Source organism: Psammomys obesus, unplaced genomic scaffold, assembly GCF_907164565.1.
Source record: "Psammomys obesus unplaced genomic scaffold, mPsaObe1.curated_primary_1811, whole genome shotgun sequence".
In the NCBI taxonomy this organism is placed as follows: Eukaryota; Metazoa; Chordata; class Mammalia; order Rodentia; family Muridae; genus Psammomys; species Psammomys obesus.
The window spans coordinates 7699365-7725219 of NW_026592890.1; the positions used below are offsets into that span (position 1 = coordinate 7699365).

A 25855-nucleotide genomic window follows, 5' to 3' on the forward strand; every position below is an offset into this window, starting at 1 on the left:
GAAAAGCATCATGAACAGCAAGGAAAGGGTGTCATTATAGTTTTCCATTTTCCAAAGTGTAGAGGTGTGGCTCCCATCAGACAGGACTGGGAATCCGTTTTCCCCTGGGTGGCCTTCTCTTGGCCTTCTCCCAAATCACTCTTCTGTCCCAGTCCACCTGCCCTGACAGCAGGACTCAGGGTCAGCTGGGGGCTTCCCTGAGACTCCGCAGGTGTGGGTGGAGTCTGACAATCTGCAGATCTGGCAGCTGCCTTCTGGGTGGCTCTGGTTGACACCACCGGTCTGTTGACCCTGGCAGCTGCCTTCTGGATGACACCGAATAACACTACAGGTCTGTTGATACTTGTGCCATTAGCCTAGAAGCAGGATTGCTTCAGACAACCAGCTTTCGTTGTGACAATGACTGGGTGGCTGGCCTCACGCTTGAGTGGCTCTCCACTGTAGCATCTCTCCTTCAATCCAGGCGTGTGCTTTTAGAGCTTGTTGGGTAAGCATCCTGGTACATGGGGCACTGGCCTCCCCTCTCTGTATGTGAAGTCTGAATACAGTTGAGGTCTCCCCTGCTCGACAGAGGGCCCTTTGTGCACCAGTCCAAGCTACTGCTCAGTGTTCTGAGCTGCACCACCGGAGGCCTCCTAGAAGCTAAGCTGTGAGCCAGCCCTGAAGATCCACCAATCTATTTATTTAGGTGGAGGATAGAGTGGCCAGGGTGTCCAGCATGGTAGAGGCTCTGGGTCACCACAGTGAACTAGAGGCCTAGGCCTTCCTGTGCCTCGGCAGTTAGATTTCTAGTTTTCACAGCTACCTCCAGCTTCATGCTCTCCCAACCTGATGCCCAGCCACCAGCATTCCTAATATCTCAGGTTTTCTGTAAACCCCCCTCCTCCTCTTCCTTTGTTCCTACCCAGTCAACAGCCGAGCTTCGGTCTTCAGTTTCCCACCCTGCAAAGTCTCTGTAGGCTTCTCCCATCTGCCCAGACTGTGAAGTCACTCAGAGCCCCTCGGCCATCAGTCCATCCTCACGCGTTATCACGTGTCCCCTGGATGAGTGGTCACCTGACTCTATGTGCAGTTCTCCACGGCCTCTGGCTCTAGTCCACCCACCCAACCTTCACTCTTGGTAGTCTCCTCACTGTCCACTTCCAGAAGGAACTAGACAGCCTGTAGTAAGAAGCCTCTTCATCAAGCCCAGATCCCTGTATCTGTGGCAACCAATCAACAGAAGCATCAGAATAGCCATGTGTACGGGCCCTGCCTTGCTAGCTATGGTTCTGGCCTGAGACAGGTATGTGAGACCCCAGCAGTGACCAGAGCCGGCATTAGCAGCCAGGGCTCTGAAAACTCCCAGTGGCTATATTGTCAGCCCAAGCGCAATTTTCTGTGGTAGCCTTAGCAAAGGTAAAAGGGGACTGCTTGGTTTGAAACTTTGGGGGCAGGCTTGCTTTCCCTTCCAGGGACGACAGGCTCTCTCCTGATTATCTCTTGCCTCTTTTACTTTATTTGCTTAAATAGCCCCAGCCAATCAGGACCTACCTACATCTGTTTAAGACCCTGGGCCTAGCCTTTTTGTCATTCTGCTCTTGGCTGGCACATGCCCTTCAGACTGGCACCTGACTCTTCAGAGGGAAATTCACTGCTCATCTTCACTCTTTGGAGAAAGACTTATGACACCATCTTGGAGGAAAGACTGTCCCTGCTTCTAAGAGGCACCATTTTTTTGCCTCCTTTACCCCCATGGGTGACCTGCTTTCTGGCCTATGTGTTCTCCCACAGCCTGTTCAGCCTTCCACTCTCCCCTCAACCCTGAGTCACCTCCTCCAGAGCCACCCATTCCCAGGGCTCTGATGAGCCTCATGGCTTTTCACATCCCTCCTTATTCTTGGTTTTCTGAGAGAAAAGAGTAGGAGCCCCGCTCTGGGGATACTATGGCTCACCCAGGCTATTCGTTCACCAACCTGTTTCACCCCTTACCCCTCTTGTGCTTTCCAGCATGCCTCGCTCCCCAAACATTCTCCCAAGCACACCTCTACAGGCAGCTATCACTGGCTATGCTTCAGCTTACTGGTGCCCAGGAAGGCTTCCAGGAACCACCCAAAATCTAGAGAGCACCTTTAAAAAAGATACTGTTTAGTAAGATATGGAAAAGATTTTTTGGAAACTATTATGCATTCAATTACCTCCAGCATGGCTAAGATTTCTGAGCACTGCCTTGGAATGTAGGTGTTCTCTGGGACCTCTGTATCGACGATTTCATCTTTCTGTTGCTCTCTATCTTTCCAGTAACCTTCCATCTATGCATGTCCAGACTCAGAGCCTGACATGTGTCAGTGAGTTACCCTGAAATGCCTGTGCCTGCTTTCACTTCTGAAACCGAGCTGAAATCTATTAGCATTTCTACAGCTCATAGAAATAACGCTGTGGCAGGGATGCTAATATTTTCTAGATGATTGTAAAATTTTATCTCATTTATAAGTCATGTGAAAAGAATCATGTTTTGCCACTGTGTAGGCTTATATTGTCAGCGTTGCACGGCAGTGTTCATGTCCTGAGGAGACAGGAACAAAAGTCTGTCCTCCCAGAGAAGTCGCCAAAGATAGGGAAAAGGAGCAGTTACACCCAGTTCTTTCTTGGAGAACCAGCGAGCTAATCAGAGTTACTTACAGGCGTGTGGGTGGCTCAGAGGTAGTTGTGTCACCACGCCTAGCCCTGGATGAGTGACAGCTCATGAAAGCTGTGTCCCCAAATGCTAAATGTTGCTTTCAAAAGCCTGACCTGACCCAGGTCTTCCAGCAGGGCTCCTCTTTCTCTCCTCTGTACTTGAAACACAGTCTGTGTCTCTTAAGCATTTGAATACACCTGAGTTTGTGTCTAATTGCACGTACCACATCCCTAACACTTAGCCAGGAGAATCCTTTCTAGACTCCTGGCAGTGCAGTAGCATGCCTTTCTTCCATAAGCCTTTTGGATGGATGGATGGATGGATGGATGGATGGATAGATGGATGGATGGATGGGTGAGTGAATAAACAAACCATCTTTCTGTCCAATGGGGTAGGAAGTCAGTGATGGCTGAATTTTAGGTTGGATGCATGCCACTGCATGGGGCACCCTGTGCGCTTACTCATCTAAATACTTGAATATGCATAGTGAAAACTTCTAACTGCCAAGGGCTGCTGGCTGGCTGAGTGCTGCTATCTTAGTTAGTGTGAGTTGGGAGAGTAAATTCTGACAACACACGGCCACCATGAAGTATGCATACACTGCTCGGTATTTACATACTTGTTTATTTTGCTAAGCATTGAGTCCAGGGCTCCGAGAAAGCTAAGCGGGGTTTTCTTTCTTCTTTGTTTCAATGACTCCAAAACATCACAGTGAAATTCGTGTGTGAAATGCTTTGAGAAACAAATATTTTCCGTCTAAACCTTGTGTAACTGTTGGTCACAGGTCCCATGTGACTGCAGGGCCTGCGACAAGTAAGTCCTGGAAAAGCCGAATGCTGTTAACTTTGCCCTGGGTCTTGGCAGAACCGACATGCGAGTTTCAAAAAAGCCAAGGTGCCTCTTAACATGCTCACACCTGAACAAGGGCATCTAAGGGAAAGACACTGCTGAGCGACATGAGGTGCTACAAATAATGTCCTTTCACATTAGGAACCACTCCGTGTGTTGGCTGTGTTTGCACTTTGGGCTACTTGAACTCAGTGGGCTGGTCCTTGCTAAGCTGTGACCTCTGGGTGTAGTTCACTCAATGACCCCATTGTCTCTGACTAGTCTGGGTGTCTTGAAGCTGTTGGTCTTCAAGCCTGACCAGTACTGTCCTGACATGAAATCTTTTCCTGACTGCAACCCATCGGAAATGTTATGAAAACAACTCTTCTGCCAGTCCTGCTTTCTCTCACTCTCAGACTCAGACCACCACAAGAACAATAAACAAAGTCACATAGAACCAAGACACAGGAAGGAGGAGCCATCCACAGGGACTGCTAAGAACATCGAAGCGTGGCTCAAAGGTTTTTTTGTTTGAATCAGGGGACAGATTTTCACCCTGTGGCCATTTGTTGGGTGATTCTAATTATAGTGAAAAGTTTTTTTGTTGTTGTTGTTGTTGTTGTTTTTTAATAATGTCATATTTCTTTTGATTATATGATTTGTCTCTAATAGTGATCATCTCAGTGACACGAGGCTGGGATGATAGCTCATGGGCAATATACTTAATCTGGTGGCACAGAATGGTAATGTTGTTGTAAACCCAAGGTTTCGATTTAAAAAAATCACAAGGGAGTCAGGGACACACCATGAGAACAAGGCCAACAGAATCACGGAGATCAGGTACCCTGTAGAAGTCTGACCTAGGACTTCTGGGTATATGTATGGCTGAGTAATTTGGTGTTCTTGTGGGAATCCTAACAGTGGGAACAGGGGCTGTCCATGACTCTCTTGCCTACTTGTGGGACCCTGTTCCTCTTCCTAGGTTGCCTTGTCCAGTTGTGCTGTGATGGTATGCGCCTGGCCTTAGTAGAGATGGCTGATGTCCCTGGGGGGGGGCTGTTCTTTTCTGAGAGGAGGTGGAGAAGGGGTAGGTCTGGGGGACAGGAGAGGTGGGGAGGGGAGGGACTACGAAAGGGCAGGGAAGGGAAACTGTAGTCAAGATGTTATACATGAGAGAATAAGAAAAGAAATTCATTTACAATAAAAATATAATTTTACCCCCCCATCACAGATATGTTCTGAGAATTAAAAAGTTCATTTTAGCCACAAATAAAAATTATATAATTGAGACTTTCTGGAAATTTTGGGATGTGTGGTCAAAATTAAGTGTTTAGCATCAGAGCTGAGTGACATTGGTATACACGCAAAGCCTAGTAGGTTCTTCACTCCAGTGACAATGTTTTACCGAGGCCTTGAATGATGATTTGAGAAGAGATAGGACGTTGCAGAGAGAAGCTGAAACTCAGGAGGGGAGAGCGATGTGACGACACTGAATATGCCTGGTAAGGCTGAGATAGTGAACAGTGTTGGGCCATATGTCTTGGAGTATGTATCAAAGCATTCTGGGAAGGGCCCTGAGCTGAGTCTAAGGTGTGAATCTTCTGTAGAAGCAAAAGCCAGCTTAGATCACAACGGAGCATACCTATTTCTGTCAGAACCTCAATACATTCACTGGTTCATCCAGCTGGACTTGTATAGAATCATTTCTTTTGTCTGTCATCCAAACCTTATCGGGGTGAACAGACATTTGTCCATATGCCCCCAGGAAAGGTGATGTAACAGTTATCTCTTTAAGATCCAGGTAGGAGCTGTTGCTTATAATCAAATGGATTATTTGGTATCTAATGAATACATGTCCTATGGGCCTTCTCTCTCAACCTTGATGTAGCATTTCTTTAAAAGTATCAGGAGACCTACGTACCTTGATTTTGAACTTTGTGTACTATGGGAATACAGTAGACCCAGGCACTGCAGAAGCCAGCTCCGCTCCAGGATTCAAGGTGATTATTGGCCTCTTGGTCTGAGAATATTGGTAAAAACACGAGCAAATATTGTGGATGACTTTAAATGAACACTGTGTTAAAGAGAAGTTACATGTAGAATATTGTCTCAACCCTAAGGCTTGAGTTATTCTACACTGTCTTGAGAGTTTACACATAAACCTTTTGGCAGTTGTACTTTAAAAATGTGAACTTATTCACTTATTTTTCTAAGATATATTTTATAACTATGAAGGATAATAGGCCATTTATTAGCAAAAAAATAGTCATAATTTATTTACCAATCTGGCATGATGAAGCCAGACTCTGCTTAGTATAATGTGTTGGCCTTGGAAGCAAAGAGAGTTCTGGAAAGATCTTACCTTTGCAGTTCTAGCTTCACCCTGGTGACAGTATCATTTCATTCAACCATGTTTCTGATGAATCTTGTGAAATAAAAAAAAAAAATTAAAATTCCCAAAGTATGTACTCATAATGCCAGTAGCTATTCTCTATTTTTTTTTTCTTTAAGAAATAAAGCATTAATTTTTAAATGATTCTGCTAAAAGTATTTTTCATGTGATTTTAAGTTTTGGAACAGGGCAATATTATCACACAGGTATTTACAAAAACCAAAGTATGGGCTTCCATCCAAATTGATATGTCTTAGAAAAAAAGAAATCTTATTCAGATTGACACAGAGTATATCCCCCTAGCACATGGACAATATAGGGTCAAAAAGCAGAAGGTTTGAGCTAGAGGTGCTAGAACAGACTACAAACTGGTAAATCAACAGGAAGTTAACTGGGAGACCAGCAGGAAATTAGCTGATGGACCAATAGGAAATTGTTAGCTGGCAGACCAATAGCAAGTTAACTGGTTGACCAACAGGAAATTATCTGGTAGACAAACAGGAAATTAGGTGGTAGACAAACAGGAAGTTAGGTGGTAGACAAACAGGAAGTTAGACTCTAGATAATTGAAAATTAGCTGTTAGACCAACAAGAAAAATTAGCTGGTAGAGATAATGGAATATTAGCTGGCAGGCCAACAGAAAGTTAGCAAACAAGATTTCTTGGAAGTAAGACAATGACAGAAATGATGAACCCCTAGATTGAAATATAAACTTCTGACAAACCTCTTCTGACTGATCACTGACTTATGCATTCATAAAGGAGACCCCACCATACACACACAATACACACACACAGACACACACACACACACACACACACACACACACGAAACAAGGCCTTGAAGCACACTGAAAATATTAATTCAGATGTTTTTGTTTGGTGTTGCTGATGTGTTTGTTTGTTTGTTTTCTTTGAGACACATTCTCAGTATGTACCCAAGTCTGTTTTGTAACTTATTATTTGGCCTAAGCTAGCCTTAAATTCTCAATTCTGCTGCTTCAGCCTCCTGGGTACTGAGAATATAGGTGTGTACCTCCATGCCCCTATTAATTCAGGGTTTGGTTTTTTTTTTGGGGGGGGAGTACTTTTTACTTTCTGCAATAACTACTTACCTTGGAGTTATTTCCAAGGGATTCAACAGGCCTGGCCTTCTGAGTTGCTAAGCCTTCCCTCTAAACCCATTTCTAATTCTGCTGATAGTTACAGAGGGATATTATTTATTTCGTATTGGCAAGGACACATTGTGCCACTTAAATTCTTAGTCCTAAATTATTGTCATCTTTTCCGGTTTCTGTGGGACCAGGAGATGTCATGTGGCTGGACAGCCAGAGAGGATGATGGTGTTCCTCAGCGAGCCCTCTATATTTGCTCTGTCCCTTCCCCTCATTCCTAGCACACACAGCACAGCGCCCAGGCTGGGGGCAGCAACCCAAATTATCTTTATCTGACTGGATGCCCGTAGCTTGGAGTCCCTCAAGGCTCTATCTCTCCTTCCTCCCAGGCAGCCCACGGTTGACAGTGAAGAGAGCAGGGACAAGGAAATGAGGAATTTCTGCCCTCAGTTCCCTGGTGGGGGGTCTCATGTCACACAGGTTAGGTGACAGTAAGGCAGTGTCTCCCCTGGCTCTGCTCAGACATGTTCTGCTTTCTGATAAAACTTTCAAGAGGTGCTAGCCCATGGACAGAGGGGCTCTTCCTGCGGTGGTTCAGAATTTTTATCATTATGTTGGTTGGACTCTTTTATTTGGAAATGGAGACAGAGAGAACCTTATAAATTCTGACTCTGTAACCCTTAGGTATTAGAAACTAATTTCTTTCTTTTTTTTCTTAATTAAATCTTTTTATTGCTGTTGGGGGAGGAGTCTGAGGATCCAACTCAGACCATCAGGCTGGCACAGCAGGTGCCTTTACCCACTGAGCCATCTCGAAGGCCCTACCAGTCAGTCAGTCAGTACATATGTATGTATTTTTGGGTTGTTGTAATAATTACTTTTGCTGTGACAGATGGCTGACAGAAAAACAACACGGGAGGAAAGACTCACTTTGGCTCACAGTCTGAGAAGGGAAGATCCCTCCCTCAGTGGCTGTGCAGGCATGGTGTGGGGAGTGTGAGCTAGCCTGTCGATTTGCATCTTTGCCCCACGGCATCTGCAGTCAGGAAGCAAAGAGAGATGAATGCTGACGCTCAGCTGGGTTTATTCCTCTTTATGCATTTTGAGACCCCAGCCCATGAGATGGCACTGCCCACACTCAGGGTAGGCTTGCCATCCCCAGTTAATTTGCTCAGTAAACTCCTTCATAGACCTGTCTGGATGTGTGTCTCCCCGGGTGATTCTAAATCCAGTCAAGCTGACAATGAAGGTTACCTGCCATTGTCATATGTCTAAATGTGTGTAGCCGTGTTTCTCGGCTCATTAAAGTGTACGTCTACACTGCCCACCGTGTTGGGACAGGCCTGGGTGTCTCCACACGGGTGCCTACATAAACAGAACCCATCTTTGCAATGCTGCAATAGAGAAGGTCCTCCCATTCTCACATTTTATAGCGTCATGGTTTGTTTTCTGCCTTCTGGACCTTTCCTTTCTCTTTAGCTCCCTTACCCCAGTTTTTTCTTTTTTTCTTTTTTCTTTTTCTTCTAAGATCTGCCCTTTCCTCCTTCTTAGGTGAACCCTGAGGAATTTTGTAACAGAAAATGAAAGAAGACAAGAATCTATAGAACAGAAGGGCACAGTGCTAAAGGATGTTCAAGGCTCTGGTCTCAGTCTGTCCTCCCAGACAATGTTGTTTCCGGCTGTCCTTTATGTATGATTATCTTTAAGCCTTGTACTTATTCTAATAAAGCGTGTGTGGACAGGGGAAGGTAGGTCCCCTTCCTGTGAGGATCCCAGACCCTGAGGCCATAAAAAGTCCAAACTCGGTGTCTATAAGGCGATGATATCGGTGACAATGTGGGGCCTGGATGTGTGAAGATGTGCATGGCCACACTGTTGGCAGGTGTGAAAGGTCATGCTGTGTCTGAAGATGGAAATGCCACGCTCTGTCTGCAGATGTGCAGGGCCATGCTTTGTTCGCAGATGTTCATGACTATTGCGTCTCTGTAGGAATGCTCCGTGTTCCCTATCTGCAGCCCCACAAAAAGGCAGCCTCTTTCCTGGATTCTTTGGGTTTCCTCAGTTCTTGGCTCTTTTTGGCTGGTAGACATGTGTGGGGTTATTATTGTTTATAAGGACAACGGTGCCTGGATTAGGGCTCACTGTGACCCACTATTGCTTCATCATAATTGCATCTGCAGACTCTTTGCAGAGGTCAGATTCCGAGATTCTAGCTGATGTAAAAATTTGAGGGCAGACACTGTTAATGCAGTAAAATATGCTCCAATGAATTGTCCGCCTGCATCACTCTCAGTAGTTGGTAGCTTTTGCACATCTGTAACATATTGGACTAGATTCTGATTTAGCTGGTCTGTAGTGGGGCTCATGCATTTTCCTGTTAATCCAGGTCATTGTAGGGCACACCTAGTATCACAATCTACTTTGCGAAACCTCAATTATGTTATTTATTATAAGCAGCATGTCTCACTGATTGTGGTGTAATTAACATCATTTGTTGAACGATTCTCATGTGTCAGTCATTGGTCTAAATCCTCTGTACATCTCCTCGGCACATGATAGGGCTCAGAGGGTCAGTCAAACTCATCGGAGGATGCAAAGCTGCAAGACAGACAAGTCCTCTAGGTCATCTGGCCACAGAACCACCACTTCCCTGGCCTGAGCTCCTGTAGGAACTGAGGGCCTTTCATCTTTCATCTTTTAAGCCTGCTATTTAGAGAAATTATAAACATGTCAAGATGAGTAACTACAGGTTTTCTCTGCCAAGAAATAAAACAGAGGGAGGGGCAATGTGTCCTCCACAGGGCATGAGTATTGTCAAATAGGGATAATACTTAGATTCCTCCCGGTGTCACAGGTTCAGACGAAAAGCCTCACATTTGAGACATCTTTCCATACCTTTTCAAATGTATTTTTTAATTTATATTTATTTTACGACCCATTGACCATGCCTACGATGAGTTTTAGAGAAGGGCTTTAGAAACAGTGCATTCTGTGAGCCTCTGAGTATCCCTTCCCACTGAGTTCTGTCGCTCGGTTCTGGGCTATCACCACAGGCCCTTCCAGCTCTAAGTAGGGCAAGCATACTTCAGGCTCAGCAGTGGTCAGCTCTGGGTGTGCACAAACCTTCACTGAGGATGCCCACCTTGCTGCCTGTACCTCTCCTGCCTCAAGCGGCCTCATTGCCACTTATTTTCATCTAAGTCCAGCTCGGCATGAGCCTAACTCCTTCTGCCCCACCCATCATTTCTCCCTGCAAATCTCTCACATTCACTTACTCGGTTTAGATCTCAGCTGGTGTATTTTTGCTTTGCAGAAAAGGACATTGGCTTTCAAACTGTGTAACAGGCTGCTCACAGAGACAGAAAGATTTGAACATCACTGATGTTCCTCCCCACCTCGGCTTAATGCATTAAGCCAAGGTCGCCGACTTTGAGCTAGCTAGAAACACCTGTGACTCATTTTTATACCTGCAGCTTGTCATAATGGCTCACATCTTATATAAGGAGAACATTAACTTGCTATTATTAAACGATGATCTCCAAATAGTTCCAAATAAGATCCAACAGATCTTACTAAAGATGTGTTTGTTATGACCTCTAGAATTGCAGCTGCAACCCAAATCGTTTTCTTCAGGATTCTATTTTCATCATTGCAGGACTCTGTTTTGGTGCCCTGTCATTGATTTAGACTGGAACTTGTCTGTGAAAATCGATGTAAGGTAGTTTTCTTTGGTATGTGCCAGATATAGCAGAAGCACACTATACCTGATCCGGAAGCTGAAGCAGCCATTGATTCACAATGATCAAGAGTTTAGTGCCTCCTGCCTTCAGGCTCAGTGCTGAATGGGAATGGTTCCATTTATAATTTGTTTTCATCCTTTGTTGTTACTAAAACAAAATTCCTGAATTTTGGTGCTTATAAAGAAAAGAGGTGGTTTATGCAGCTCACAGATTTAGAGGTTCAAAGTCCCAGATCGGGTGGCCCCATCTGTTTGGCTTCTGCTAAGGACCTCATGGTGGACAGCATCACAAAGCTCTGTGTTGGGGGACCAAATGGCAAGAGAGGAAGCCAGAGGTCAGCTCATTCCCTTTTATAGGAACCCACTCTCGGGGGAACCGTGATTAATGCCTCCCGAAGCTGATCACCTCCCAGCAGACATGGCTCTTGCAGGTTCCTCCACCACACTGGAGACCAGCCTCCAAAGGAACCACATCTGAAGGCTGACACTGCTCTTAGACAGTGTCACTTGATCAGGGACCTCCCCCTCCCAGCAAATGCAGCTGACAAATGGGCTGTTTCTTGTGTCTTGTGACTAAAGCCCTCTAACCATCTTGTCTCTGACATGAGACTTTGGTCAAGATAGCTAAGTTTCCTCCATGGAAAGTCCAACTGTTGGTCAGAGGCCCATCCCCCACGATTTGGGGAGCCAACAAGGCCTTCTGAATACTGAATGTTGTTTTTAACCTTCTTTCTTTCTTTCTTTCTTTCTTTCTTTCTTTCTTTCTTTCTTTCTTTCTTATTTATTTATTTTAAGTAAATTTTTATTTTTTATATTAATTACAGTTTATTCACTTTGTATCCCAGCTGTAGCCCCCTCCTCCCCTCCCAATCCCACCCTCCCTCTTCATCTCCTCCCATGCTCCTCTCCAAGTCCACTGATAGGGGAGGTCCTCTTCCCCTTCCATCTGACCCTAGCTTATCAGGTCTCATCAGGACTGGCTATATTGTCCTCTTCTGTGGCCTGGCAAAGCTGTTCCCCACTCAGGGGGAGGTAATAAAAGAGCCAGCCACTGAGTTCATGTCAGAGACAGTCCCTGTTCCCCTTACTAGGAAACCCACTTGGATACTGAGCTACCATGGGCTACCTCTGAGCAGAGGTTTTAGGTTATAGTCATGAATGGTCCTTGATTGGAATATCATTCTCAGAAGAGACCCCTGTGTCCAGATTCTTTGGTTCTGTTGTTCTCCTTGTGGAGCTCCTGTCCTCTCCAGGTCATACTATCTCCCCCTTCTTTCATCAGATTCCCTGCACTCTGCCCAAAGTTTGGTAATGAATCTCAGCATCTGCTTTGATACACTGCTGGATAGAGTTAACCTTACTTCTCACCTTTGACCTTTCTATACCAAAGAACTTCTGTTGCTTTAGTTTTTAGAAAATCTGTAGACTTGCAACTTTTACATATACTAATAATTTATCCCTACATTTTATCACTAAATTCAAGGCAACATAATATCTATTTGGATTTAAACAATAGCTGGAAAGTTCTAAGAAAAAGGCCTCAGTTGGAAACCCTCCAGAAATACTTATTTTCCCTAAAGCTGCCCATGCTATCTGCAAAAGGAGGAGTACCTAATCCTTCCAGACTTCCATGAAGGGCTGCCTGAGAGTTTATCAGATTGACTTTCTGCCTGTGCCAAGGAGTTACCCTGTTTGTGCAAAGAGACTTTGAGGATTAATAAGTAACAGGGCAACCACACATGGATTTCTGAGTATTACAAATATTTAAATGTTTCTGATATGTACACTTTGGGAAATAAAGCTGGATGTGGTTCATTTGTTCTACATAGGTCGTCTTAAGAGAAAGACTTACATGTCAGTAAATCTGGAGATCTAAGATGACCTCTGATCAGTGTCAGGGTTAGGTCTCCTGAGGAACTTTCAAATTCTCCTATTGCAGCAGTGTGTGGTAAATGCAGAGAGGACTGGGAGGCTTAGTGTGGCCACCCCAGGGTGCTGTCACACCGAGCACCTGAGTTTCCAGCATTCTTCATACTGAAAACTATTGACACAAAAGCAATCAGCTTTGTAGAAACGAGGCAACATGAGGTTACCCTTCAGATGTGCCTCATTAGGAAGAACTGTATTCTGACCACAGGCAGCTGTGAGTGACCAGATCCTGAAACAGGGGGCTGAGGAGAGAGCCATCGCAGGTGGTGTGATAGAGGTCTCGAGGGGAGGCATCTCTCAGTTCCCAGAACTAGGAGGTTTCACCTGCTAGGGACAGTGTGAAGGGAGAGAGAGGGCTTCAGCCCTCAGTTTTGGCACCAGTAGGCTAGGTTCCGCTATTGAGATGGCTTCGCAGGTAGAGGCGCATGCCCAATGGCCTGAGTTTGAGCCCTGAAACCTGTCTTTACAAAGATCAAATGAGAGAACTGACTCCATGAACGTGTCCCCTGAATTCCATCTGTGTGCTACAGCATGTACATGGCCCCAGCATGTATGTGCATATAGCACACACACACACACAAGGTTTTTTTTTTTTTAATATAAGAATGAAAGCAGTAACAGAAAGAGAGGCTAAAATGAATTGCCCTTCAGAAGCACTCTACTGAAGATCTATATGCTCATGGCCACAGACAGCTGTGATGAGTCCTGAGGGGGCACATTTGGAGAGTGTAAGTAGGCTTCTCTAGAGGAACAGAACTGATAGAATGAATATATATTTATATGTGTGTGTATGTATGTATGTATGTTTACGGGATTTATTAGAGTGGCTTATGTGCTGTGGTCCAACTATTCCAACAATAGCTGTCTCCTGGTGGAAAGTCTAAGAATCCAGTAGTTGTTCAGTCCATGAGGCTGGATGACTCAGCTGGTCTTACAGCAGATATTTGAACTCCAAAACGGTGGGCTCTGATGCCAGTGAAGGAATGAACTTGCCAGTGAATGTGAGGACAAGCAGGCAAAAAGCAAGTGTTTCCTCTTTCCATGTCCTTTATATAGGCTGCCACCAGAAGGCGTGGCCCAGATTTAAGGTGGATCTTCCCACCTCAAAAGATCCAGATTTAGGGTATGTCTTACCACCCAAATGATTCAAGCCAGAAGGATCCTTCAAAGGTGTGTCTGGCTGCCTGGGTTTTAGATAATTCCAGATGAAGTCATGTTGACAGCAAGCACCACATCGCAGGAGCATGACAAGGTCTTGCACAGATAACATTCAGATAACCACAGCACAAAGGGAGTTTCTGATTCTTGCAAGTTTTCAGAGGAGGTAGGGAAGAGGTTCCATGTGACAAAGCCAATGTGGTCTCTGACACGGAGGAAGGCTGTAAACAAGAGACGAATGTTACAGTGGAAGGTTCTGCTGTCCAGGGGCTCAAAAGGTGTGGTCTGATTTCTGGGCAAGAGACAGACAGTTAGAGGGTCTAACGAACACAGTACACCTGTGCATGTGTTGTTGACATTTATTTTGCACTTTTGCAAGCCAGCATAGTTGCAGTCCTAAAAATAGAAACCAGGCTAGATGTATTAGGCAGGGGTGGACTTAACAAGAGGATTAAAAACAGGAAAGAAAGGTAGACACTGCAGTCTTGGTGGTGAACCACCAAAAGTGTGGCCCAGATCAAAGTTGGATCTTTCCACTTCAATCAGTCAGATAACCTTTGCCTCCAAGTGGCTAGGTTAGAGCTGCAAGCACTGAATGACTCCTCCAGCCACCAGCTACCGTGTCACAGCCAGAGTGAGAGCAGGAACTCTGTCCAGATGAGAATCAGAACCCTCTGGTCTCACACCAGCTCCCTAAGCCCAAGCCGCTCCACACTGTCGCAGGAACCTGAGCAACGCAACATCCATCTTTGTCCCCTGGCATGCAGAAAGCACAGAAAAGCAGGCACTCTCTGGCCCAGTGAGCTCTCCCAGTATTTCAGAAAATGTTAATAGGAATCTATTTTCAATTAATCCTATATAACTACAGGCTATAAAAATCCTTTCTGATCGTTGCTCTTAAGAGGAGTTAAAAAAGATAATCCGTTTTATAACTGAAATATTGTGTGGGCTTAACAACAATTGGGAGCATTTCAATTGGTACGACGTAAAAGAAGCCAGTGAATCTTGTTAAGAAGGTCGCTCCTGCCAGGGGCCAGGGGCCTGTTTCCTATTCTCCCTAACCCTGCTATTTAAAGTTCAGTGGTTTGAAGAAAATCCTACTATGTGGGTTTTTATATTTGACACTGCTCAGTTTTTTTTTTCTAAAGCAAAATGTTGGCTTTTTTGGTCACAATCTGCTCCCTGAGTTTCCTTGTACACTTCTCTACACGTGTTTGCTACATGCCTAAGTCCAGTACGCAATTATTCCAGATAATCATACACGTGGTTATACAATAAGAACCATACCTTCGAGAACTTGAAGTCATGATAATATCCTTTACTATGTCAGGATGGTTAGACTGTCACAGAAGGATTTTAAAAATTAAATGTCAATTTCTGTATGTCAACTTCACTGCAAGTAGAAGTGTAAATTTCATGCTGTATGATTTTGGCAGGCGGTTACCATAGCACTGACAAGCCATAGACACACATAAACATTGTTTTAAAATGTCAGTATTCATAGTATACTAGGAATCAGATCCTTTGCATCTATTTAAACTGACAAAGAAAATATGCACAGATCAGTGTGTGTGTATGTATGTATACTTACATATGTATGTATATGCCTGTGATGCATTCCCTAATTTCGTGTGAGGCAAGTATAAGCTAAACTCTTGTAAAGATGGCTGACATATACTAGAGGCCAAGTTTTGAAGATGAACCTGCCCAGGTATCTCCATGTCTATTTCTTTGTTTCCCCAGTTTGACCTTGTCTGTGTCAATGCCTGGATGTTGGACCTCACCCAAGCCGTCCTGAACCTTGGCTTCCTGGCTGGGGCATTCACCTTGGGCTATGCGGCAGACAGGTAAGCATGGGTAAGACAACCGGTTAGTTTACTAAACCACACCACCTGTGTATGGGAAAGAAAATGCTTTCTATTACCTTCATTCAGTTCTCTGTTCCATTCACACTTGCTTGGTCTGACTAATTCTTTCCTTCTCAAATGTCCTCCCCTGTCCTCGGTGGGAAAAGTGCGCCTGTGGGTCTGAAAGCATCCCAGTGAAAACACTGACCTCAGGGCAGAGATGTGAGGGCTCAGGTGACAGGGGAGGGGTTGATTCGGGCACTCAAAACAGTCCAGTGGCCAGGATTTGGTTAATTCAGTCATGAGGTCAGCCATGAGGTCAGCCACTCCACATTTTTTCACTTAAAAAAAAATTCTTATATTTTATTCTACAAATTGTATTAAAACTCTGAAAAGAAGCCTTTTGGAATTACTGGGGGATTTTGATGCACTTTTCATTTCATTCCTCAATGGCTCCAGTTTGGAAATGGATTGCATTTTTCCAGTTTTTCTTTGGGTTGATTTCACTTCTGGTTTTGTCTTTTGTTTGTTTGTTTGTTTGTTTTAAACAGAGTCCCACTGTATATATTAGACAAGACTCAAACTTAGAATCCCCCTGCCTGAGTGCTGAGATTGCAGGCATGCACCACCACGCCAGCTATTTTTTACTATAACTTTTTTTTTTAAAATTAGGTTTGCTTCTTCTGTACTTTATCGTGCATGATCGATAAATATATCTCCTAAAATAGCTCTACATGGGAGAGAACCCAAGCTGTAGGCAGGGGCTGAACGTCTTCCCTTGTAGGTGACTTAGTTCTTTGGAGTGAATGAGCCAGAATTGAGAGAGAGAGAGAGTTGTAGAAACCCTGCCTCCTATCAGCACTGATCACCTTTAGGTGTCTTCCCTTCCTCCATGTATGTCAGAGATTCGTATTCCATAAAGAAGGGATGAGAGGTATTTTAATAGGCGTGTATCTGTGAGAAGACAGAGTGGTGGGGGCTAGGAGTGAGCTTAAGAGTTTGAATCAGGGCTTCCAAGTGAAGAGCTCGGTGTTGCCACTCAGGCCTAACAAGTATGAGGCTGAGCAAGTTAGAAAGTCAGCAACTCTTCCCAGATATAGGCCACAGGGAAAACTGCTGCTCCCTAAGTTGGAGGGCCTGGCAGATACAAGTAGCTGTCACTTACTAGGGCAGAAGCTGCTGGGTAATGAAAACTTGACCTGAATTGCTGGAGTGTTGGAGGGCAGCGTGTGAACAATGCTGAGAGTTAGAAACCTAGGAGCTGTCTCAGGGCATAGGCTAGTTGTATAGCAAAGGGAGGAAGAAAGGAGAGAGAAAAAAGCGAGAGAGGAAAAAAGCAAACTCCAAGGGGACTTTAGTCATCAGATTTCCTGGACCTGGAGTTACAAATGGTTGTGAGCCCTGGTATGGGTGCTGGGAATTGAACTCAGGTCCTCTGGAAGGACAGAAAATGCTCTTCACTGCTGAGCTATCTGTCCAGGCCCCATGTTTGTATTTTTACCACTTGTAAGTCTACCAAGTTTTCATAGTTACTGTCAAGAGAAATCTTTTCATGTGTCTGTTCCTAATGAGTCCAGCTCTCAGAAAATATGCACACACACACACACACACACACACACACACACACACACACATTAAAAGCAAACAAACAAACCTCAAAACAACCCACCCCAAACTGAGCCTGGTTAATTAGAAGCTATTCTGAAGGTTTATCAATGTCAGGCCTGAGGGTGAGGAGCTAAATAGACAAACCCAGCCCATTCTAATCACCACCTAATTTAATTCTACTCACCATATCCCAATTAAGGTGACAAAGAAAAGGCCCTAGAAATGTCTGTGATGTCATTGTCCACAGGCTAAAAGAAACAATTAAGATTTAATCACAGGACTTTGTAAAAAAAGAACCATAGAGCATACTAAAGAGTGAAGCAAAGCAAACCATAAGCCAGCAGACAAATGCACAACTTGAACATGGACAGAACACATCAGAGCCAGACGTGGTCATGGCAAGGATGCCAGAACTGTCAAGCCAGAAAAAAAATTGATTGATAAATGTAGTGGGTAAATAGACAATGCAAACAAAGATGGAAATTTTGATTCTAAGACCCAAAAAGAAATGCCAAAGATCAAGCATTGTGTAATGAAGAATGTCATTAATGGTTTGTTAGAAATGGCTCAGTGGGTAAAGTGCTTGCTGTCCACATACAAGAACTTGATTTGAATTCTCAGCACCCACATAAAAGTGAGCATGGTGATACATGCCTCTAACTCCAGTTCTGGAAGGTGGGGACAGGGACAAAAGGGTTACTGACACTTGCTATCCAGCCTGGATGAATTGGCAGATTCTAGCTTCAGCGGGGTTCCCCTTACCCTGATACTGGGTCTCATTTAGCTAAGGTTAGCCTTGACTGCTGTTTAGTCAAGGGTGACTTTGAACTTCTGGTTGTCCTGTGTCTACCTACTAAGTGCTAGGATACAAACACATACCACCATTGTAGGGGTTCATGAATCCTAGACAGAACTCTATTACCTAAGCTACACCCGGCCCAAGACCCAGTCTCAACAAAACAAGCAATTTTTAGAGTGGACCAAAAGAAGACCCAACAACACAGAAACTCACTTTACGTGCAAAGTTGGACACAGTGATGGGTATCTGAATGGAGAAACATATACCATACTAGAAATAACCAAAACCAAGTAGAACTCATTATAGTAATACTAACTAGGACAAACTTTACAAGGAATACACAGGGTTAATTATAATTACTCAACAATCTTTGACACATATGTGTCTAACAACAGAATATCAAGATGTAGGATGCAAAAATTGATGGAACCATAAGGAGAAACAAATGAATTCCTCATTGTATTTGGAGACTCTCATTTCTGATACTTTGTATCTGAAATGTAAAAAAAATCCAACCAACAGAATTTTGCAACCCAGATGTAACTGAATTCAACACCACCACCAATCAACTGGATACATTGGCCATCTACAGATTGCTTTATCCACCAACAGTAAAATACAGGTTCTTCTCAATATGTGAGAGACACTAATAAAGTTCATATTCTGGGCTATAAAATAATTTTAACAAAATTAAAGGAATAGAAAGTCATACCACATGTGATCTTTGACTCCAAGAAATTAAACCATAAATCTGTAACAGGAAACTGGAAACCCCCCAAATACTTGGAAATTAAGCATTGTACTTCTGCTGATATGGAGTAGAAATCTCAAGAGAAATTTAAAGTATTTTAAACACAGTGAAGATACAAAACAATTTATCAGGTTTTTATGGGTGCAGCAAAACAATGAAGAAGGAAAGTTACAGCATTAATATGTTTACCAGAACATAAGATTTATCATAAAATCCATGATCTGAGTTTATACAGTAAGTGATAATAACAACAAAGATGACCAAATTAAATACAAAACAAACAGATTAAAACTAATAATACAAATTAGAACCGAAGAAAGAAAGAAAGAAAGAAAGAAAGAAAGAAAGAAAGAAAGAAAGAGAGAAAGAAAGAAAGAAAGAAGTTGAAAACAGTAAGTCAGCAGAGAAATTTAATAAAGTCAAAAGTTGGCTCTTTGGAAAGCCCCTAAATCTAGTAACTTTTTAGCCAAGCAAATTAAGAAAAAAAGAGATAGGACTCAAATTAATGATGGCTTAAAATGGCTTTAAATTCTATAGTCTTTAAAAAGATAATAAAGGATCAATGTAAATGATTCTATAGCCCCAGATTTGACAAGCAAGATCAGCGGGCTTGTTCTTTGAAAGACATAACTCACATGGAAGTGAATCATTTTAATAGTCTAGTAAATAAATCAAATCAGTAGTTAATAACCTTCACAAAAAGGAAATTCCAGGTTCCGATTTGAAACAGGTAAATTCTACCATGTAGCAAATAAATTACACCTAGTTGTCTCTGGTTTGTTTGTCTGTTTGTTTGTTTTTCAGATAATAAGGGAAGAAGAAACACATTCTAACTTTTCTGTGGACTCAGCCTTACCTTCCTGCCCAAACCAGACAAACATATTAGAAGAAAATAAAACCCCATTAGCTTTTAAAAGCATAGATTCAAAAACATAGAATAGGGGTTGGAGAGATGGCTCAGTGGTTAAGAGCACTGGCTGCTCTTGCAGAGGACCCAGGTTTGAATCCCAGCACCTTCATGGCAGCTCACACTCATCTATAACTCCAGTTCTAGGGGAATCAGACGCCCTCTTCTGGCCTCTGCAAGCACTGCACACGTGTGATGTGGAGATACATTCAGGCAATAACAATTTTAAAAACATAATTTTAAATGTTAATTCACATATAATAACTTTAAAACCAAATAAATACAGGCTTATAGATAGTTAGCAACTGTGTAGAACCACAGGAACCGTTGTTCGTTGCTGGTGGGACATATATGGCATAGCAGAGAGAAAGTCAGTTTGTCGGTTTCTTATAAAATGAAATGCATAGGACTAGAAATTACGGTTTTGGTATTTACCCAATGACTCTGAAAACGTACAGCCACACAGAAACTCTCACGTGGACCTTACAGCAGATTTATGTACAACTGCCAGCCTCCGGAGCAGCTAAGATGTTCTGCAACAGGTGAATGGACTTTATGATCCGTGATATGTCCGGACAGTGCAATATTACTCCACACTCAAAAGAAACAAGTTAGGAACCCCGAAAAGATATAGAGGAAACTTAAGCCCATACTGCTAAGCTCAAGAGGCCAATCTGAAAAGGCTATATACTGTACGATTCCATCTATAGGACATTCTAGAAAGTTTCCAACTATGGAGGTGGTGGGAAAGCCTGTGGTTGCCTGGGATGAAGCATGACCATTAAGAACAAATAAGGGGTTCCATCATTTTTTCATGCCTACTAGCAATGAATTAGGGACCTGAGAGTCTTCTAGTGATATGGAAGAGTGCCTACACCCTGCAGAATATCCAATCCAAGAGTGAACCTTGGGGTGGGGTGTAACAGTGGCAGAGCACTTGGCCTTGTGTGTGCAGGTCTCTGGGTTTGGTCCCTGGCATTGAAATGCAAATCCCCAAATCCTAGTGTGAACTGTAGACCTGTGTCATGACATGCGTAATGATATGCCACCTTACACTTATTAACTGTTACAGAGGCATCACTCGGTGTGGGGGGGAGGGGTCAGTGACAGGATAAGCCATGTCTATGTGAAAGGAAGGGTGTACAAGAACTATTTTCTGTTGAAATTCTGCTCAAACCAAAAACTGCTTTAAAAAAATAAAATTGACTTTGAAAACGTACTGGTAAATTAAGGTTTCTTCTATCTCTGCCCTTGATGCAAAGATGCAGAAGTAAGAATGTTGTTGCAGATATCGGTAAGGAAAATAACAAGGAATGAAAGCTCTCAATGCTGACAGTGAACTCCCACGAGCCGGTCATCTGTCACAACTACCAGGAATCGCTTCACACCAGACTGGAGAAACTGACCACAGTAGCCTGTCCCTTTGTCTGAGCTACTTGGCTACACTTCTATAAATCTCTCTCTCACACACACATATCAATACCAAAGTGCAATGATCAGGAACCCTATAAATACTTGTCATATTAGAACCTCCTTTGTTCCTCTTCACCACTTTTTCTAGAAAGCAGAGGCGGATGAGGAAGCAGACAGATTGTGAGTCTCAGAGAGCTTAGGAGTTTGCCCAAGCTCATGACTGGTAACTGGATGGGGCAAGACTGAAGTGGGGGTTTCTGCAATGTGCCATGGCTGCTTCATTCCACGCCACCTTCCCAAGACTGCACCCACAAAAATGATGACAAATGGAGGGACCAGGCCAGAAGGAAAGCTGTGTGCTCAAGAGTAGCCTTGCAGAGGGGGTGACCGGTGGGAAATCTTCAGTCTCAAAGGACATGTTGTGGGCTGCTAGTTTCTTAATGTCATCGGGAGATGAGTTCCATTTGCTCTGGGTTTCAGAGGTAATGTTATAAATGTTGTTTACTGCAATGCTAAGTTACACTTTTTTTTTTTTTTTTTTTTTTTTTTTGCACATTTGGCTTCTTTCTGTATCCTCTCTAATCCTGTTTCTCTTATGTTGAAAACAAAGTTTAAGTTTCTCTTTCTTCACTCTCTCATGAAGGTACGGCAGGATAATCATTTACCTAATATCCTGTTTCGGCGTCAGCATCACAGGAGTCGTGGTGGCATTTGCACCAAATTTTTCTGTGTTTGTGATCTTCCGCTTCCTGCAAGGGGTTTTCGGGAAGGGGGCATGGATGACTTGCTTCGTGATTGGTAAGACTTGTCGAAACCACTCCTCTGTGTGAAAACTAGAGTGGGGAGGGGTCTGGCTCGGCATTCCCCAACACTAAACCCTAGAGACCTTCTTGCAGCACTTCCTTAAGTAGGACAGAGGCTTGGGGTGGGATTCTGGCTGCTGCAGAGACTGGGAACCGGATGTAGAATATGAACACTGCCCCTAGCTTATGTTACTTTGGTCCAGGCTGCTCCCTTTGGCTCTCATTCTATTTCGAGTCTAAACCAACCACCTACTTTAAGTGGTGGAGATTCGTGACCAAGGAAATGAGAGACATCACCTGATATCATTGTCCCAGATGTTTGGACTGCTAATCCCTCCCATGACTACTGTGTTAGACTCGAGCAGGGGTGTTTTAGATACCCGAAGCTCTTTTGATGATGGAAAAAGGAGAGAAGGTACAAGGAGGGACTGAGTCACTGGCTGGCACAGAGAGAAAACTGAAGTGTGTGGCATTTTTAACATGACCCAAGTCTATAGTGATGTTCGAAATTAGTTAGGTCAGCCACAAGGCAGTGAGTGTACCTCAGGATGGTGAGAACAGAAAAATCAGTTAGTGGGAAAGGGTGGAGGAGGTGAGGATTCCGGCAACCAATTTCCCAGCTGGATTTCTAGAGATCTGTTACATACATGAAAAGTCAAACCCCAGGCACAGTGGCAGGTGCCTTTGATCACAGCACTTGGGGAGGTAGAGGCAGGCAGATCACTGTGAATTTGAGGCCAGCCTGGTCTATAAAGCAAGCCCAGGACAGCCAAGGGTACACAGAGAAACCCTGTCTTGAAAAAAAAAAATAACCAAAAATTCAAACAACAGGATTCATAATCTAAACTGTCTTGTGGTGATGGAAAGTGCTGGCAGAGTCTGTCCATGGTAACTCTTCCAGAGAGTCTATAATGTACAAATCCTTAGAATTATGAGGATAAAGTTGAGCTAGCTTGCTATGTTTATTTTGATAATAATTACAATGACCTTCACAACAGCCATGTTGAGGAGTCCTAAAACCAGCACAGGTGTTTGTTGTACTCCTCAACCATTCCCAAAGGGTGCTGGCCTGGATGTCTGAGGATCAGGGCAGGGTAAAGTGCATGTGAAGAGCCTAGGAAGTCATCTCCATCAGTTCTGCACATATGAAAGCCCCTGTGCCTGTACAAGTTAGAACATTCCAACAATGCTGATAGATTGTTACCAGGTATCACGTCTGCTTGTTTTAGTGCTGACTGAGAACTTTCCTAATCGCTTGTGTCTGTTTTCCTCCAGTGACAGAAATAGTAGGTTCAAAACAGAGGAGGATTGTGGGAATAGTGATCCAGATGTTCTTCACCCTTGGAATCATCATCCTCCCTGGGATTGCCTACCTCACCCCCAGTTGGCAGGGCATCCAGCTAGCCATCTCACTTCCCAGCTTTCTCTTCCTCCTTTATTACTGGTGAGACAACTTTGGTCTTTATTGTACTTATCCTATTGCACGTGAACATTGACTCCAAGCCAACATGAAAATGAAGCAGATAAAGGAGATTTTTCTCAATCTCCAGAATGCATATGGCTAAGAAAATTATTAGAGAATTGAGGACAACTTATAGATATTATTGGTTGCTTCATTGACAGTTGTCACTACAAATAGTAAAATACCCCAGTGCCAAATTCCAGATTAGGTGGTTGCGTTATGATTTATCCATTTGCAATGCTTTCCTGAAAACTATGAAATAACAAACTCAGTATTTCAACATGCATATTGAATTTGATAAAAATCCATTAAGCAAATTAACATTCTCTGATGAATAAGATGTTAAAAATGTCAGAGAATTAAATTCTCGAGATATTCCAGATATATGCATTTGACTCTTACTGGAGCAGGGAGGATATGATTTTTCCCCTCATTGAATTTTAATGTACGGGTAAACCAGGCTCCATGAATAAGGTAAAGGTTTTGCCTTTTCCTAAACACTCACTCAGCCCTAACCCTTTTCAGGTTTGTAATCAGGAAAACAGAACTGCAGGGTGCCCAGCTCTTACAAAAGCTATGTACTGTGGAGAAGTATTTTTATAGCCAAGTCAGTGTTTTTCCCACTTGTAAATTTGCAAGGAAAATTCATTTCTGAAAGCCTGTTTTCAACCCTGAGAACTGTCCTAACTTGTAAGCTGTTCACTGCAAGATTCTTTTGGCTAGAAAAACTCCTGAGCTTTTGGGTTTCCAGGTTTCTAGCCTAATTCAAGAATCCTCTCCCCTCTCACCAGGGTGGTCCCTGAGTCTCCCAGATGGCTGATCACTAGGAAGCAAGGAGAGAAAGCCTTGCAGATCTTGAGGCACGTGGCTAAGTGCAACGGGAAACACCTCTCACCAAATTACTCAGAGGTAATGTCACTAATCACCGGGATAAGCTGTTAAATTGGGCAAATTAATTCCTTATGACTTCTGTGCTTAATGGTCCTTCTTAAAATTATACATGTATATTATTAAGCATCTGACGGAATCATCTTTAGTTGAGGTTAATTGATCATTTCAGATCACACTTTAATAGTTACTCTGAGGTGCTTGAACTGTTATTCTTTGCTCTAGATATGTATTGTCTCCTCATTCCCCTTGGTTATAAAAGTGATTGATCTTTTCTGGACATCGAATCTTTTGAATCAGTTGGGTTCTGCTGTTGTTACTATTATTATTTTTTCTTTCTCTTCTCCCCAGTGTTTGGGAATGAACCTGGAGTCTTGCACATTGCAGGCTAACTCTCTCCCACTGAGCCATATTCATAGACTTGTCTTCAAAGGCAGCCTTAGAAATGCTATTTATTCATATACGATCTTAAGCAATAATATAATACTTTAGTTTTAGACTTAACATTTCCTTCTCTCCCTTTCTTTTTCCCTTCCTCTCACTCCCCCCGCCCACACTTTACTTTCTTTTTGTCCCTTTATTCTCCAGCAAAAGCCTTTTAGATGCCTCTGTCCCCACCCCTCACCCCTCCAACCTCCCCACCTCCATACTCCAGCACTAAACAGAGAAGGTGAGCAGCTTATTGTTTGCCCTTCAGAAGGTGTGCTCAACAGCTGAGGACACAGCACATATTTTAGAGAGACATATAAAGGAACTGGTGAGAGTACAAAGACAAAGAGAGGGTGGCGTCACATGGAGGTGCCACTACAGGAATAGTAGACATCGCCTTTTAGAAGACAAGACTCTCGGTTGACACCCCGAAGAAGGATAAGCTGCTGACACTGTTTTCATCATAGCACTGCATTTGTTTTGATAGGAACATTCTGATTAAAAAAAAAAAATCCGCCAAGAAAAATGGGGTGGTTGGTTTCTCCTCCTCCTCCCTGGAGTCTCCAGGAGCTCGGCGGGCATCCCTGGATGCCTCCTCCTCCCTTCTTACAGAAGGTGGCAAGCGGTAGCTACTGTGCTTAGGACTGTTTCACTAGACCTGTTTCCAGTGTTGCAGCCTAGTTAAGAGCGAGCCTTCAGGTCTACCCATCTGAAAAGATTAGCAAAGAGACGGCGTGACCGTTTGGAAAGAACCGCTGAGACCTGCTCATTCTTGTTCTCTTCAGATGAACAGTTGAGATGGGAATTCCTTTTAGGGGAATAAATAATCCACTGCTTTCTCAACCTCCTTTGATCTTACCACGGGTCCTCGAAGTTGGATCAAGGTCATGATTGCGTGTGTTTAGGCTTTTCGGTGTGTGTGACACATGCGTGCACATTCACGTACGGATGTGTATGTTGAAAGCAGAGGACACAACCTTAGATGTTTCTATGGCACCTGGCACTTTATTTATTTTGAGGCAGCGTCTCTCATTGGCCTGGAAGTTTCTAAAGAGGTAACGCTGTTGTACGGAAAACCCCAATGCTAAGATTCTAGGCCTGACTTTTTTCTACCTGGGTTCTGGGGAT

The 25855-nt window shown here is 43.5% G+C and overlaps 1 protein-coding gene across 1 annotated transcript in view; it reads left to right on the top strand.

The window, feature by feature from the left end:
• Positions 1 to 25855, top strand: part of Slc22a3 (solute carrier family 22 member 3) — an 83526-nt gene that overhangs the window by 23491 nt on the left and 34180 nt on the right. The window contains exons 2-5 of the mRNA XM_055615854.1: positions 15564 to 15667; positions 21789 to 21943; positions 23224 to 23392; positions 24202 to 24319. Of these exons, the coding sequence (XP_055471829.1) occupies positions 15564 to 15667; positions 21789 to 21943; positions 23224 to 23392; positions 24202 to 24319 (546 nt within the window). The remainder of the gene's footprint in view (positions 1 to 15563; positions 15668 to 21788; positions 21944 to 23223; positions 23393 to 24201; positions 24320 to 25855) is intronic.